Here is a 14,938-nt window from a genome sequence, read left to right as displayed (position 1 = left end):
GAGGGCCTATATAGCAAAAATTTGGCATTTGTACAACCCTTGATCTGTGAGACAATAACTTTGCAAGGTTGGTTATAGGGTGCATTACCCTCCCCTACAAAGTCTTAGGGCCATCAATTAACGTCTCGTAGTCGAGGGCTACACAAATGCCAATTTCTTACCACATGCCCTCAATGGATGTTTGTGCAGTTCAACACTAGTGAGATGGTAATCGAAGGCCATGAAACTTTTCAAATGCATCATGTTATCCATCCTTGTATTTTAATGTACATCGGTTACTATCTCACCGGTCTGGGGTTGTGCAACCACCAATTGTTTGTCATAGAGCCTTGGGGTCAGAAATTGGTGATTGTGCAGTCCCACACTGATAAGATGATAATGAATATCAAAAACCTTTGTAGGGCCAAGGAATATGGTGCATTACCTATCCCAACAAGGTTTCATGGCCTTCGCTTATTGTCTTGTTGGCATAGGACTACACAATCACCAATTTTTTGCCATAGGGATGGCTAAGTGTCCCATGGAAAAAATGGCATTTGTGTAGTTTCAAACCGGAGGGATTATAAGCGATGGCCATGAAACTTTGTAGGATAGTAGGGAGTTTCGATGCATTACATACCCCTAAAAATTTTCATGGCCATTTCTTATCATCTCGCTAGTTTGGGACTACGCAACACTAAATGTTTTCCATGCGCTTGCTAAGGACCCTATGGCAAAAATTGGCATTTCTGCTCTCCTAGACCTACAAGATTGTGTGTAACCTATGACCATGAAAAGTTTCTCTATTCCTTGCTGGTCTGCGTCACACTATCTCTACATCTTCTCTCTCTCTCTCTCTCTCTCTCTCTCAAACTTGACGACTCAAGTTTGAGTTCATGTGTAACATAGGACATATGTTTCAAAGTTTTAGCAATAACTTTTGTTTGAAGCAAAATGTGGTCATTTTAAAGTTTTGTTAGAGTCTAGAGGTTCGTTTAAATTGTTTTGTTTAGTTTCAAATTTTGACACAGGACATACTTTGGTAGCCCTTTTTTAGGGTGTTCAGGTTGGATTTTGGAAAGGTTTTATTTGTAGGAAACATAGTCCTAAAAACAACAGAAAATGTTGGTTCCTTGAACATTTTCAAATTCCATTGTTTTGATTTTCCATGGATTAAGGAAAAAGTGAGAAAATGTTGCTTTACATTTTTTTGTAGAAAATGCCGACTTTTACATTGATTTTCAGAGAGTCTAAGTACAATGTGACTTTTGTCGGTCACACAACAGTCGACGAAGAGTGCAGTAAGGTGAACAATTTTATGTGAGATAAGCGTGGGTAGATTTGGAGCCGATTGGGAACTACAAGTATGCATGATCCCATACGGATACATCCATGATCAGGACATAACTCGCCGAGTTAAATTGCAAGGACTTGTTTGCCATGTAATTTATCGTGTTATGTGGCAAGGATTTGTCTACCACATAACTTGATGAGCTACATGAAAATCACTTTTTTAACCATTTTTCCATATAACTCTTCAAGTTATATGGAAATCCACCTTTGTATAATGGACTAGCCACGTAACTTGCCGAGTTACGTGACGGCCTGACTTTGTAGCTATTGTGTGCCACACAGATCAGGTGTGACACACCACGGTGACATACATGTAACTCAACAAGTGACATGGACATCTCACGTGGTGGTTGGTTAGACCAAATCCACATGGTACATCACCGCAACCAAGTCACAACCCGCCACCTAACTTAGCGAGCTACATGGCTAGTCCATGGTGGTGGAGATCCTTCTTTTAGGGGGAGGAGGAGACCTGCCACCATGGACTGGCCACGTAACTCATCGAGTTACATGGTGGTGATGGAGCAAAAGACATCGTGTCCTGTCACGCGACACGGGAGAGCGAAATACATTGATAATAAACAAAGAATATACAGAGTACGTAGAGTAAACAAATGGAAATAAAGAGTCTGTATGGATACAAAGTAATCATTACAAGAAGAGCATAGCTCATTTCATAACCTCCCCACCACCCCCGAGCTATCTCAATCACACTCTCACTCTCAATCTTAATCTCAATCTTGTGCACAATCTCAATCTCAATCACACTCTCACTCTCAATCTCAATCACAATCACACTCTCAATCTCAATCTTGATCTCTTGATGGCAACAACGATCATAATCGAAATCGCAACACAATCACAATCCCAATATCATGACACCCTGCATCGTCTACAAAATAGCCAAAAGAACATACTCCTGCAATCAAATCAACATGGTAATCAAATTCAAAATATCATTTTATACCATCATAAAAGATTATAATCACTTCTTGATTGGATCAAACAAAAGAGATATTACCTGTGTATATCTGTTTGTAAGCTAACCTGTTGCTGCTTGTAGGTTACCCTGTTGCTGTTGGCAATTTGTTTTTGTCATAACTTGGTCAAACAAACTCAGAACATAGACTTCCAGGTACTCAAAACGACGGGAACAGGTCTGGTCTACAAGGTAGCGTAGACAGAATTGCGAAAAACGTCTTTCTTTGGCTGAAAACGCAACTCTTAGGTAGCGACTTCTAAAAACACTATTTTTGGGTCTCCACTACTTTTTCAACTTATTTTAAGCCTAACCATGCATTTTAAGCTAAAACACATAAATATAACACATTGATACTAATAAAAATCTTAGTTTTAGTTACGTTTTTATTATACTGTTCATAGACAGACTATCTGTTGTTCATTAATCTTTATGAAATATGTCTTTGGTGTAGTATTTGAAAAGAAGAGAGTATATTTTCTCTCTTAATATCTTAAACTCATTCATATAAGCTCTATCTAATAGACTATTCAACAATCTTTCAAATCGTGCTAAACGAAAGATATGGCTTACTACATTCTTTTCGACTTTAAGAACTTTAAAATTTAGTCCTATTACATGTCCACACTCACGCACCCTGACACCTTAACAAAACACAAAGTCATTTCTTAAATTCCTCACCTCACCCACCATTAGTCTAGAGCTCAATAAAAATCCTCCCCACAAGCTCAACCAAAACTCCAAACATCTTGACCTACAAGCCCTTGCCTACCTGCAGATACTACATGGTGAGTCGAGTTTATCAACGCATGAAATTACACTCGATGGTGAGCAAACAATACAAGAAAAACCATTAAATTCATAAACTCCAGCCACAAAAGGCCTTTCTCAAACCATTGCAAAAGCTTCACCAAACTCCACTTGTTTACACTATTTGTAGTAGCCTCAACCCTAATGGCACCGATACAGGGTCACATAGTCTTCCAGAAAGCTTCACCTTCTTCCATCCATTCCTCGCACACACACACCCACGGAAAACTCAAAACTTCCATAGACACAAGTGAAAAATTTTGGTTTTTTTTAACTCTGGACGGGCATTTTTTGCTTGAAAAATACCAAATGGACACCAGAATCCACCAAAATTTGTAGGCTTGTCCTTCATACCAAGAGTTTATTTCCTCATACCCACATTCCACTTTTGACCACTTCGAAGGTGGTTGGTGCTTCGTTGTATATCAAGCACCGCAAATAGATAGTTATTGCATGTGTCAAACCTCTAGGACTAGATGAGAGTGCCCACACTTCCAACTTGCATTATTTACATTCTAAAAATCTCAAAAAAAATCTCTAGAGACAAAAGAAGCCACTTGGAACCACATCTAAGGCTTCAACAAGTACACGTCCCATCATCTTTGGGACGCAAAACCACATCATGAAGCTTCCAAATGCATGTATTTACATTTATATGTACAGATTCCCATGCATTTATTCACTACTTTATACACACCAAAAGTTGTCTATCTTCATTGCCCCCCTCTAGGTCGAGCATTTATGCTCAACCAAGAGACTATTTGCATTTGGAACCAAATCACTCGCCAAATATTTCTTCAATACATAACCATAGATTTTGTAGCTCAAATGTTTTCCAGAAATCTTTTCCAACTCATATGTGCCATTTGGAAAAACATGCTTCACGTACTCTGTATGGCCCCAACCATTTGTCCCTCAACTTCTTCTGGAAAATGAAATCCAATCAAGACTTATATTTGATTACAAGGTCTCCATTTTTAATCTATTTCTCTGGCAGCCACTTATCCATTTTCTCCATCATTGTCTCTGCTTCCTGAAAATAATAATCATTGTCTTTCTCTCTATTAATTTGCAACAACTCTAGAGAAAGAATTCTTTCTTGTAGCTTGTTCTTATGCTCACCTTGGATTCCGTGCAACAACTTAATGCATCCAATTTCACTTGTATAGGCATGAGAGCTTCCTTTCCATAAACAAGCACATACGACGTAAATTGTGTAGACACTCTATACATAATTCTAAAAGCCCACAAACATTTTTCCGAGTCGAGGTTGCACTCTTTGGGATGCTCTCTAGCATACTTTGACAACATCTTTATGATTTGATCATTGAAATTTTCAACCAATCCATTACATTGTGGATAGTAAGGAGAATAATGATGATGTTTAATTTTCAATTTCTCCATGACAACACTAACAAATTTTCCCTTAAACCTTGGTCCACGATAAAAACTTGATACTATAGGAGTTCCAAACCTACAACACACCTGTTCATGCAAAAAAAGGCCACTCTTCTTGTTGTTACATCTTTCATAGATTTTGCTTCCACCCACTTTGTCAAATAGTCCCAGCCACCACAAGGATATACTTTGTTCCGTTATTGGTCCTTGGCATCAGACCTACATCATCCAGTCCCCACTTTGCAAATGCATCAAAAGACATAATAGCTTTTTGAGGCTTAGCCAAAAGCTTTTGATTTGCAAACACTTGGCATTCATGGCATGACTTGAGACAAAAAATAATAATCTCTCATCATGGAGGACCAGCAGTAACCCGCTCTCAAAATTCAAAACACAACTTGGTCCCTACCTTGATGATTTGTTTCTTTAGGGCAATACTTCAAGATCAAACCTATTTCTTGACTTTCCTTGAAATGCTATCTCTACCATAAAACATGATATCCTCACCTAGCAATGTTTAATTTCTTGCTTTTGCAACGATTCTCTTACATCAAATCTTGGACATGCCCTCCGGATATTACCAAGAAATGCTTCTACATCCATGATTCCCTTCCTACATACAAGGCTTCTTTGACCTTTAAAGGAGCTACCAAAGCATCCAAATTGTGACTAGCCAACTCATCAGATTTTTTATTCTACTCATGAGGAACATGCTTAAATTGTATCTGGTCAAACTCATGCAAAACCTTCTTGATGCCATAAAACCATTTCTTTAAGTTGTCCTTTTTAACTTTCCACAAACTAAGCAACTGATTCATGGCTTGTAATGCATTTCCTTTCACAATGACTCTCCTAAATCCAAACTCAACACACTGCTTCAATTCAAGGAAAAGAGTGAGGTACTCAACCTAATTGTTGCTTTCAGCTTCATCAAGACGGTAAGCCCTAGAAAAGATTACATTACCCCTTGGGTTCTTAATGATTACTCCACCGCTTTCTTTTTGAAGAACCTTCCTGTATATGCACCATCAACCATCATCATATACGCATTTGTAATATCCATCTCCTCTTCGTAATCATTTTTGTCGACTCTTAGGTACGATGCAGTCTCCCCTCCCTTGTGTACCACTATGTCCATCAGGTGAGCTTTAACAAATTGATCAACTTTGAACTCAAAGTCATGCTCTTGGAGCTCCATAGTCCACTTTAATATGCACTTTCTAGGCTTCAAATGTTGTACTACATCCTAGAAATGGTTTGATGTGCTGAGCACATATATTTTTTGTAATAGTAGAAATGTCTTGAACCTACGACAAGAAAGAACCAATGGAAATATCCACTATTCCATCTATGTGTAAGAGAACTCACTTACATTCTTCAATTTTCTTTCAAAATAGATTGGCTTGAAGTTTCTACCCTGCTTTTGCAAGAGGGCCGGACCAAAATGATACTGATTACATACTAATAGATACATAGAAAATTGGCGTTTTTTTGTAGGCAAAACATCCCCGAGGAGTAATGAAGGTAGACTTCAATCGATCTACAATTTCTATCAAGATTTGAAAGTAGCTAGAAAATCCATCCACGATTGAGTAGCATTCATGATCTGCAAATTGATTAAGGATTATTCTTGAAAGGGTAGTGGTCCTTTTTGTGGCAGTGTTCAAAGGTTTGAAATTGACACATATCCTAAATATTTCATTCTTGTTGGGCACAATAGCCACTCGAGAGATACATTCAAACTCCTCCACTTGAAATATGAAATATGCTTCCGAAATCTTTGTCACCTCTTCACAAAGAGCCCTCTCATGAACGAACCCCAGTCTCCTAAGCTTTTGATCCTTTGGCCAGGCACCTTCTTTTAGGTCAGTTCTATGATCTATCCCTTTTTATCCCTGCAATTCTTTATATTCAATGGAAAATATCTTTGGAAACTCCACAAACATGTCTTCATACTCTTCTTTCTCTTTCTCCATCAAGTATTCTTCTAACTTGCTTCTTATGTTCACTTTGGTAGGCTCTATGATTGCTTTTGGATCCTCTTTCTCCTCGTTGACCTCCACATCATGCATGTATACTTTCTTTTTGACACTTATCCCAAATAGGTCGGGACACAATTGCATCAAACCTTCTTCTACACTCTCTTCTGAGGGCGTACACTAAACATAACCATCATATGAGGTAGTTTTTTTTGAATCCGCATCTTGCGCCTCCACTAAAGGCTATATATGGATCTCATGCACCTTCATGTTGTAGACTAGGGTCCTTCGTTTATCTTTGTCAAGGATGGTGACCAAGGCTTATAGGTCACAATCTCCCTAGAATGATCCGGTAAGCATTCTCACCCGCTTGCATCATGTAGCAATCGACCAAGTGCTCAATCCCCAAGACTTTTATCTTCACAGCTTCAACTATCGAAGGCACCTTCATTTTTTGTGGTTGGCCATCCTCATACGGATCAAACCATTCACTGACATTTTGATGCCTACCTCCAACATGATAGCCTCGATCATGGCACACACTTGGGAACCAGCATATACCACCATCCACATATGCTTGCATTTCCATCTTATTTCTTAGCACAGCCTCAACTATTGGCACCATATTCGTAGAGTGATTTACCCTCAATGATGACACCAAATTGACTAAAAAGATGTATTAGCATTTTGATTTTTTATATCATCAAAAATATTATAGTCTTCAACATCTTGGCCAAGAGGATAGTCCTTCTAAACCTATTTTACTTTGTCGCTACCTCTTGCTACTATCTAGTTGATCTTCAACTTTATCTTTCCATTTCCTATTCTTCTTTTGTCTCTCCTATCATGCATGGATCTCTTATTGGCCAAGACATACACATCCTATTGCTCAAGGGTAATGATGTTGATATACCTACCTTCTCCATTTGTAGGCAACAATTGAGGGGGTTGCTACTATGGTGGTGCTTCTAGTGCCCACTCTTGATGATTTTCTTCCCCTCTTCCTTGATCGGATCCATATAAGGAATAAATACCTCCTTGCTCTTTTGGTGGTTTAGGACAACCAGGGTTATATTGACCCTCTTCACCACAATTGTAGAATCTTCCATGTAGCCTTTGTCCCGTGCCTCTTCTAGTTGGGCCATGTTTCTCTTTGATTTCTATTCATTATGTTTATCCTCAACTCTTTCATTTGACTATCAAGATCATTAAAATCCCTGGCTGTAACGAGATGTGGACCTTGAACCACTCACTCCACTCTATCATCCGTCGCCCTAGGAACCATTGGTTGCACCATCACTGACTTGAAAGGTTAAGGAGGATAACATATTGAGACATCTGTGAGTGAAATAGGACATAGTTATGCTTCCAATCATTATATAAAAGAGTATATGAGAGCCTCTTATATAGGCATAGGCTAGAGGTTCTTTCTTGCATCGTATATGATGTGTAAGAGGGTTCAAGAATCAGCCCAAAAGAGGATAAACAAGTGGAGAGCCCGTATGCATGTTTTAAGGGGTTGTTTTGACCTCCTTTTTGGCTTCATATGCATTAAGAAAGATGCTACAAAGGTCCATGGGTCATATACACATGCATGGGCATCATTTGGGATGTATACATGGTTATGGAGAGCTAGGGAAAGGCTCCATAAGCTAGGATAAGCTAGGATCACCCCAACATACGCCCTCCTAAGCCTAGATTATTCAAATGATTTGCCTCTAGGAATATCTTTGATACATCTACAAGGTTCACAGAATTCATCATGGTGGTTCTCAATGTGATTCATCACCAAGGCTCACTAGGATACATCATGTAGTCTCACAAATAGAGATCAGGTTTGATTACATACTGGAGAAAATCTATGTAGGTGATGAGAGGGTGCCCTAAAGTACGTATCTTATTCTTCATGTTCTTCAATTATGTTTACCTTTACTTTGCGTTGATCTACCTATTTATTCTCCATGGTCTTTTATTTTCATCGTTTTGTGTTTGGTTGTTGTTCCTATAGAAGCAGCAGAATGGTGGATGTTCTATCCTTCCACAATGTTGTCATGCTTTGACTTTGAACAAATCCTTGGACTGGTGGTTGGTACTACTGCAATGTGTGCATTTCTTCTTTGAAGAGGTTACTACTTATGCCCCATTTGAAGTTGGCTCCTTATGGCCTTTGATTTTCATTTATTCTTCCTGTAGAGAATTGATAACATTTTTGAGTGAGGGTATTGATTCCTTTTCCTTAAGAATAGTTATAGTTTGGTTATACTTCTTAGGAAGAGACTTTAATAGCACAGCTACTTGGTCTTCTTCTTCTACTTGAATTTCGCAAGAGTAAAGTTTCTAATTTTAAACTTCTCATGTACACTTTGTCTTTGCGAACTCATTTCATATCTTAATCCCATTCATAAGAGATTCCATAAGGATGTGCTGCCATAGACAAAAGTTATTTTTCGTTTGCTCAAACCCTACTCTAAGTCAAGTATAATTACAATATGTACAAGTCTACTCACATTAATTAGTATCAATTTCTAAGTAGTTTTTCAACTAACATACTCAGCTTCCATTTATGTTGAACCTATTTGACGTAACTACCTTTGAGAGAATACTTTAAATGACCTTGGCATTATTGTTCCACATGTATTTGCATTTTATTTCCATGTTCATATTCATCATTGTTGAAATTTTAACTAATCAACAAGGTACATAAGGGTCATGGTCTGTATTAATTTCTAGCAACCTATTGTCATTTAACCTCTAAAGTCTACGTACGACTCCTTCATAAATTAATGTTCGTTGATCAATTGTTGTTATTAACTATTATACACACATATACATAGTTGAAAACTACATAAAGTATAAATTTCTGGGGATTTTTTATTCAAGTTTCCCTCTTTAACAGGCTCATTGTTATATTCTCCGCTTACTACTTGCACGATATGAAGTTTTATTGACATGATTATTCAGTAGCTATGCAGCTCATTTAAGCTAGGGTGCTCTCGGATATCGAGCCACCATTTGTAAGTGCCTTGTTAGTGGAACATACTCTAATTTGGTGTGAAATAGGTGGCAAATGTTTTCTTTTTATGTCTTGCTTGGTTCATTGGTCACATGTACACAGATTCACCGATTTAAGCAGTGTGTCAATGCTCATCTAGTGCAGATTCTCCGATTTAGGCAGCAGAACAACAAACTATAGATTCACACTTTTTGAACTTATATCAAATGTAGATTCTCCGATTTAGGTAGCATTAGTGTAGATTCGTCGATTTAGGCAGCATGTCGGGTGTAGATCCGTCGCCGATTTACGCAACACCAATCACAAAATCATGCTGCAGTGATTGGCGACCACTGTAACTGGTATGATTTTGCTACTCGGGTATATACTGAAAGTGATTTGGATTTGGACTTATCTTGTGGAATTGGAATTGGAATTGGATTTAGAATTGGTATATGATGATTTCCTGTTGGTGACAATATTTATGAAAGTGAACTTGAGATTGATAAAAATTGACTTATTGAATGATGAGTGTGACTAATGATAGCGTGATTCATCAGGGTATGACATATACTACTTATTATAGTGGTATGGGACACTAGAATAGGTAGTATGTGGATGACGGCACGCATAAGCAATGTTATCTCGTTTCATAAATTTTTCATTTTTCAACGTGCTATTTTTGACACAGAATACTAATCACTATTTTTGACAATATGATTTGCTGATTCTTTAATCTTGGCAACTGACAACAGTTGCTTTCCAATGGAGATGTATATTATGGAATTGATATTTTATTATTTCTTTGCAGCTGACAGGTGGAAAAGGCTTGACCGAGCTAGGCTATTGCAAAAAAATATCATATTTTATGTACATTTTATTATTCAAGTGCTCTTTTATGAGCTTTGGCCATTTATGACCGGCCGGCCAATTTGTATTCAATTTGACCATTCAAGAAATCTATAAATGAAATACGTGCAAGAGGGAAATGGTCACTCTTGCACGGGGGGAAATTGTACCTAGTGTTTGTGTGTTTCTTCTCTCCCATCCCCTCTTCTCACTTGCCGTGCTGGTGTGGCACTCCGCTCTAGGAGGCACATTTGCATTTGATCTTCTACTCTCTCTTGCTCTATGTCTCTCTATGTTGTGTATGGCGTGGAATATGTGCAAGGATGGTTGTCAGGTATGCAACTTTATCAGTTTTATGGCTTGTAGCGTGTTTCTGCTGGTATTTTGTAGGGCCACTGCATTCTCCGTTTGTGGCAATTGGACCCCTCCAAGCCTATCCAATCGCATGAAGGTGCATATCAAGCAACCATGCTAGCCTTGGGACAAGTGTCCCCCTTTTCCCTTTGAGAGAGAGGACTTGATAAATGCATAATGAATTAAATAAATTAGCTAAATTATCATTGGACCCCTTGAAAGGTCAACAAATAGGCTTTAGGCACACCATGAGGGCAACATGAAAAGTAAGTTGACAAGTGTCTTTGTTACTTCTTTAGACCAAGCTTGCCTTGTGTGAGGTTATGTGTGTTCTCTCTCATGCTCCTACAATGAGGGCTCGCCCCCCCTTGAGTAGGGATCATGTTGACTGTTGGGAACACCTTGAACCCCTTGAGAACCTTAGTCATGGAGCACCTTAGCACCTTAGTCATTAAGCACCTTACGCACCTTAGTCAGCAAGCACGAAAAGCACCTCAAGCTTGGGCCGGGTTCCCACCTCAAGCATAGCCCTAGCATGCCTAAGGTCAAAGGACTTTTAACACTAACCTTTGGAGGTCTTTAATGAAGCAAACCCTAAGGTCTTTAAGCTCAATTAGGCAGCCTTGCTCTTTGACAAACCCTCTCTCATTTGGACCCCTTTAACCTTGGCCCCATGTTGAGATAGATCCATAAGCACATGTCTATATTCTAGCCATTGTTCCCGTTTATTGTTCCACATTAAATGATTAGTTTAATATGAGAAAATCATTTGGTTTGGTTAGATATTAGATTTTATGACATGTCAGGGTGCACAATATCAATCTATACAAAAAAAATCATAAAATCGGCCTAAATAATGTGCTTGCAAAAATACTATTTTACTATTTTACCTTATAATTTTTATCATCTTCTAACAAGTCCTCTTTCCAGAGGTCAATGAAAAATCTTGGTTTAATTTCTCTTCGCTCTCTTGGAATTTCTTTTCCTACGTGTTCAATCTTTAATATTTTCTAAATTTGTTTGAGCTCCTCTTCTGTGTGCATCCTTTGCTCTTCAGAGATTTGAACAACATGTAGTACATGCTATCCAACATGGGGCTAATCAATAAGCTTTTCACATTCTATATCAAGCAATGATAATGGGCATAGTGTGTTGCAGTCCACAAAATATTTTCCATGCTCTGTTTACTTTGCCAGAATACCAAGGCAGTAGTCATCTCTTAGATTTTATATATCCTATAGCAACAAATATTCCTTAATGTTTATCTTATACATCAAGTTTTAGCAACTTTCTTAGTTGAAAATCCTAGCTTAGACTTTCATCCAAGATTTTTTCACACATGAAAGAAAGTATCCTTTATGAGAAAAGTGGCGAGATTCTTTTTTCCAATCATTAGAAAAACAAAGCTCATATGAGAATGATTTTCACGTAGTCATCAACACATGAATTATTCTCACATTTGGATTCACAACTACACCAGATTCCAACATGAGAAAACTCACATGAATTTTGCCAATGTGGGAAAATTTTCACATGTGAGACTTTTCTCATTATCTCTCGAGAGTTAGGTCACGCCAAAGATTACCAACAACTGTAGCGGGAAGGGAAAAGGTGATCACACTCAAGACATAAAGGGAGAATGCACTGAATTGCGTTACTTACATCTTCATTTATCTATAACTTAATATACTCATACATATTAGAGAGCTCTAAAAGCCATATTAATAAGATTGATTCCCTACTTTGCTACCTCTGAACGCAATAGTTGTCTTGTACAAAATAAAATTGGTTCCATTATAGTATTCAATCTAGCATACCATAAATCAAATATTGCTTGCCATATTGAAATTTTAACTCTCAAGCATGCTCACAAAACATACATTTAGCGAAATCTATGTTCACAACATTTACATTCATGCCCAAATTTTGGATCTTTCACTTCTCAAGATAAGCATACCCGCAGTCAACCCATATTCAATTGCATTCACATTTACAAAACCACCAACTTCCAAATCCAGGTCTTAGCATGATTTATGCGCCTCATACGATTAAACCACTTCTTGCACCCAACTGTAAGAGTAAACTCCCCTTCACATCTTTAACTTATGAAGACAATAAATCATGGCAACCCAAAACAAGCACAATGTTCTTAGAACATGAGTATTCTAGAATAATGACAAAGCTTCACAAACTCAAAAACTTGAACTTACAATAACATGAAGGAGAATTCTTGTCCCATAGTACTCTCAATGTTGAAAGAAAAAGAAGCACTAAACATTAAAGATTTTATTGGTTTGAATAAAATGATGATTATCAAACATACAAGCTCACATCAATGATAACATTAAAGCCATCATCAATTAAAAAAACATCAGTACATAGCCCAAAGAGACATATGTCAACAAAGAGCAATTACATCAACACTCTCTACATAGACAATAGTTCATTAGATAATCCTCACTATCACTTCGAAGGTCCCAATGCGACTTGCACCAATGATTCAACTCTCAACACCTCCGACTCCTGCCAAAACAAAAACCGTTACCTTACATAGGAAATGATGATAACAATTAATAGTACATATCATCGTAGTTATAATGGGAAAACAAAAACAAAGTTGCATATCATTAAAGATTGTCCTTGTAAGAAAGCAAGCCACTTAACACCTCATGCAAATTCTCTCTAATTCTATAAAAGATGGTAACCAAACTTATTACACAACATCAAAACAACTAGAGAAAATGATCCCGGCCTAAAATTTATTCACATTTGCAGACAAAAAGATTATGCAAACTAGCCTTAAATTTGACAAACAAGAATATCTCAAACTAGTTACAAATTTGAAATACCTTACCCACCCAAGTGTTCAAAAAACCCTTCGGCACAACAAGACTTCTAAACTGTTGAATCTTGCTTTCAATACAAAATTGCATCCACATAGTACATACTAGAAATGTGTAAGATATCTTCTTAGATATGCTATATGTCCAAGCAACCTGCAAGAGAAAAACAATAAAGTACTAGTTAGGACACTAAGATTGATATACTTATAACAACAATATGCTATATATTGTTGTAAACCTCGCAAAAGGAAAAACAATGACACACCTTCTTGCACAACTAGATATACATGTTTCCAATCCACCCAAGCTTCTCCATGGTGCTCATCCACCCAAGCTAGAAGAGCCCTTTTGTGATTTGTGTCCACATCCCTTACAAAGGCATTACAATTTGATGTTTCTGATAGCTTGGCAAGAACAAGGTCACCTTTCTCCAACCATGGGGGAATGCAACCAATCTTTCCAGGAAGTAGAAGTCTTTTGCGAACTTCCAAACCACTTGTCTCATACAGAACATCTTTGTCATCACTAGATGTAGATAGCCAAAAAAACTTATGTTTTATGCAATTGATAGGCTCAATGATGAGACCACAATTACTCCTTTGACTTTTCTGAATAGCATGCATCCCCGATATCTCATCAATACTATAGTTGATGTCAAGTAGACACTCTATAACTGCAAAGATGTTGATATCTCCTCGTTGCTCATGGATGAATATTTTCTTCAACCGGCCTCTAGAGATTAGTTCCTCCTCTTCGCTTATGGAAGACCTTTGAAAGACAACAAACTCACCAGTGGTAAATTTTACATTATTAAGAAAGACCTTAGAGTAAAATTGCCCACTTAGTTGAATTTCATCAAGAAGAAAAGTATGCGCATCTTTTCTTGCCCAAAAGTCTATCATCCCCTTTTTCTCCATGATACTGAGATCAAGTAACTTTGGTCTCTTTGGCCCCACAAGTACTCCTTTTCTCTCAATCATGATTTGGCATGGGCAAGGACTCAAGCGTAGACAAGCATCCCGTACATCATTAGCCTTCTTCTCGGACGATGTGTGAAATACGCATTTCTTATGAGCATAAGTCTCTCGATCCATTTCGTAAACCTTCTGGCAAAACCAAACATGAATGCACAGATTGCATATCCCTTGAGGCACTTGTGAGGCCATCCTTTTCAATGTGTAGTTGCTTAGACTTGGGTGCATAAGATGCGATTGTGAAATTTTCTATAAGAAAGTTCATTTGACTTGTTATTTGTATGAATACTTAGGTATCCTGAAACATTACGTTCATGAGAAAAGCACCATGTAACATCATGAGATCCATGGCGAATAATGTCATCCAAGATCTCACCATTTCCTACATGAAAAACATAGCACTTCACATACTTTGTGACAACAAATTA

The 14,938-nt window shown here is 37.7% G+C and overlaps 1 protein-coding gene across 4 annotated transcripts; it reads right to left on the bottom strand.

Annotated features, from left to right (window-relative positions):
- Positions 1-12,959: 12,959 nt before the first annotated feature.
- On the bottom strand, positions 12,960-14,738 carry LOC147439800 (uncharacterized). 4 transcript variants are annotated; one of them, XR_015184642.1, is made up of 3 exons: positions 13,802-14,738; positions 13,543-13,689; positions 12,960-13,216 (listed from the first exon to the last, which is right to left on the bottom strand). XR_015184642.1 is itself a non-coding variant. In XM_086485555.1 (3 exons), exons 1-2 carry the CDS (start codon positions 14,736-14,738, stop codon positions 13,673-13,675), a joined length of 954 nt encoding a protein of 317 aa, XP_086341681.1. In that variant the 3' UTR covers positions 12,960-13,216; positions 13,642-13,672. The 4 variants fall into 4 exon arrangements, 1 of the variants encoding a protein (XP_086341681.1); XR_015184643.1 differs by having other exon boundaries at positions 13,548-13,689; XR_015184641.1 differs by having other exon boundaries at positions 13,552-13,689.
- Between the last annotated feature and the right edge of the window lie 200 nt (positions 14,739-14,938).

This window comes from Adiantum capillus-veneris, chromosome 16 (genome assembly GCF_014529385.1).
Source record: "Adiantum capillus-veneris isolate H3 chromosome 16, ASM1452938v2, whole genome shotgun sequence".
Lineage (NCBI taxonomy): Eukaryota > Viridiplantae > Streptophyta > Polypodiopsida > Polypodiales > Pteridaceae > Adiantum > Adiantum capillus-veneris.
Note: the sequence above shows the minus strand (reverse complement) of the source record. Positions and strands in the feature narration are given on the sequence as shown.

Coding starts and splice junctions, on each gene's coding strand:
- LOC147439800 (XM_086485555.1), bottom strand. CDS start 14,738: ATGCACCCAAGTCTAAGCAACTACACATTGAAAAGGATGGCCTCACAA.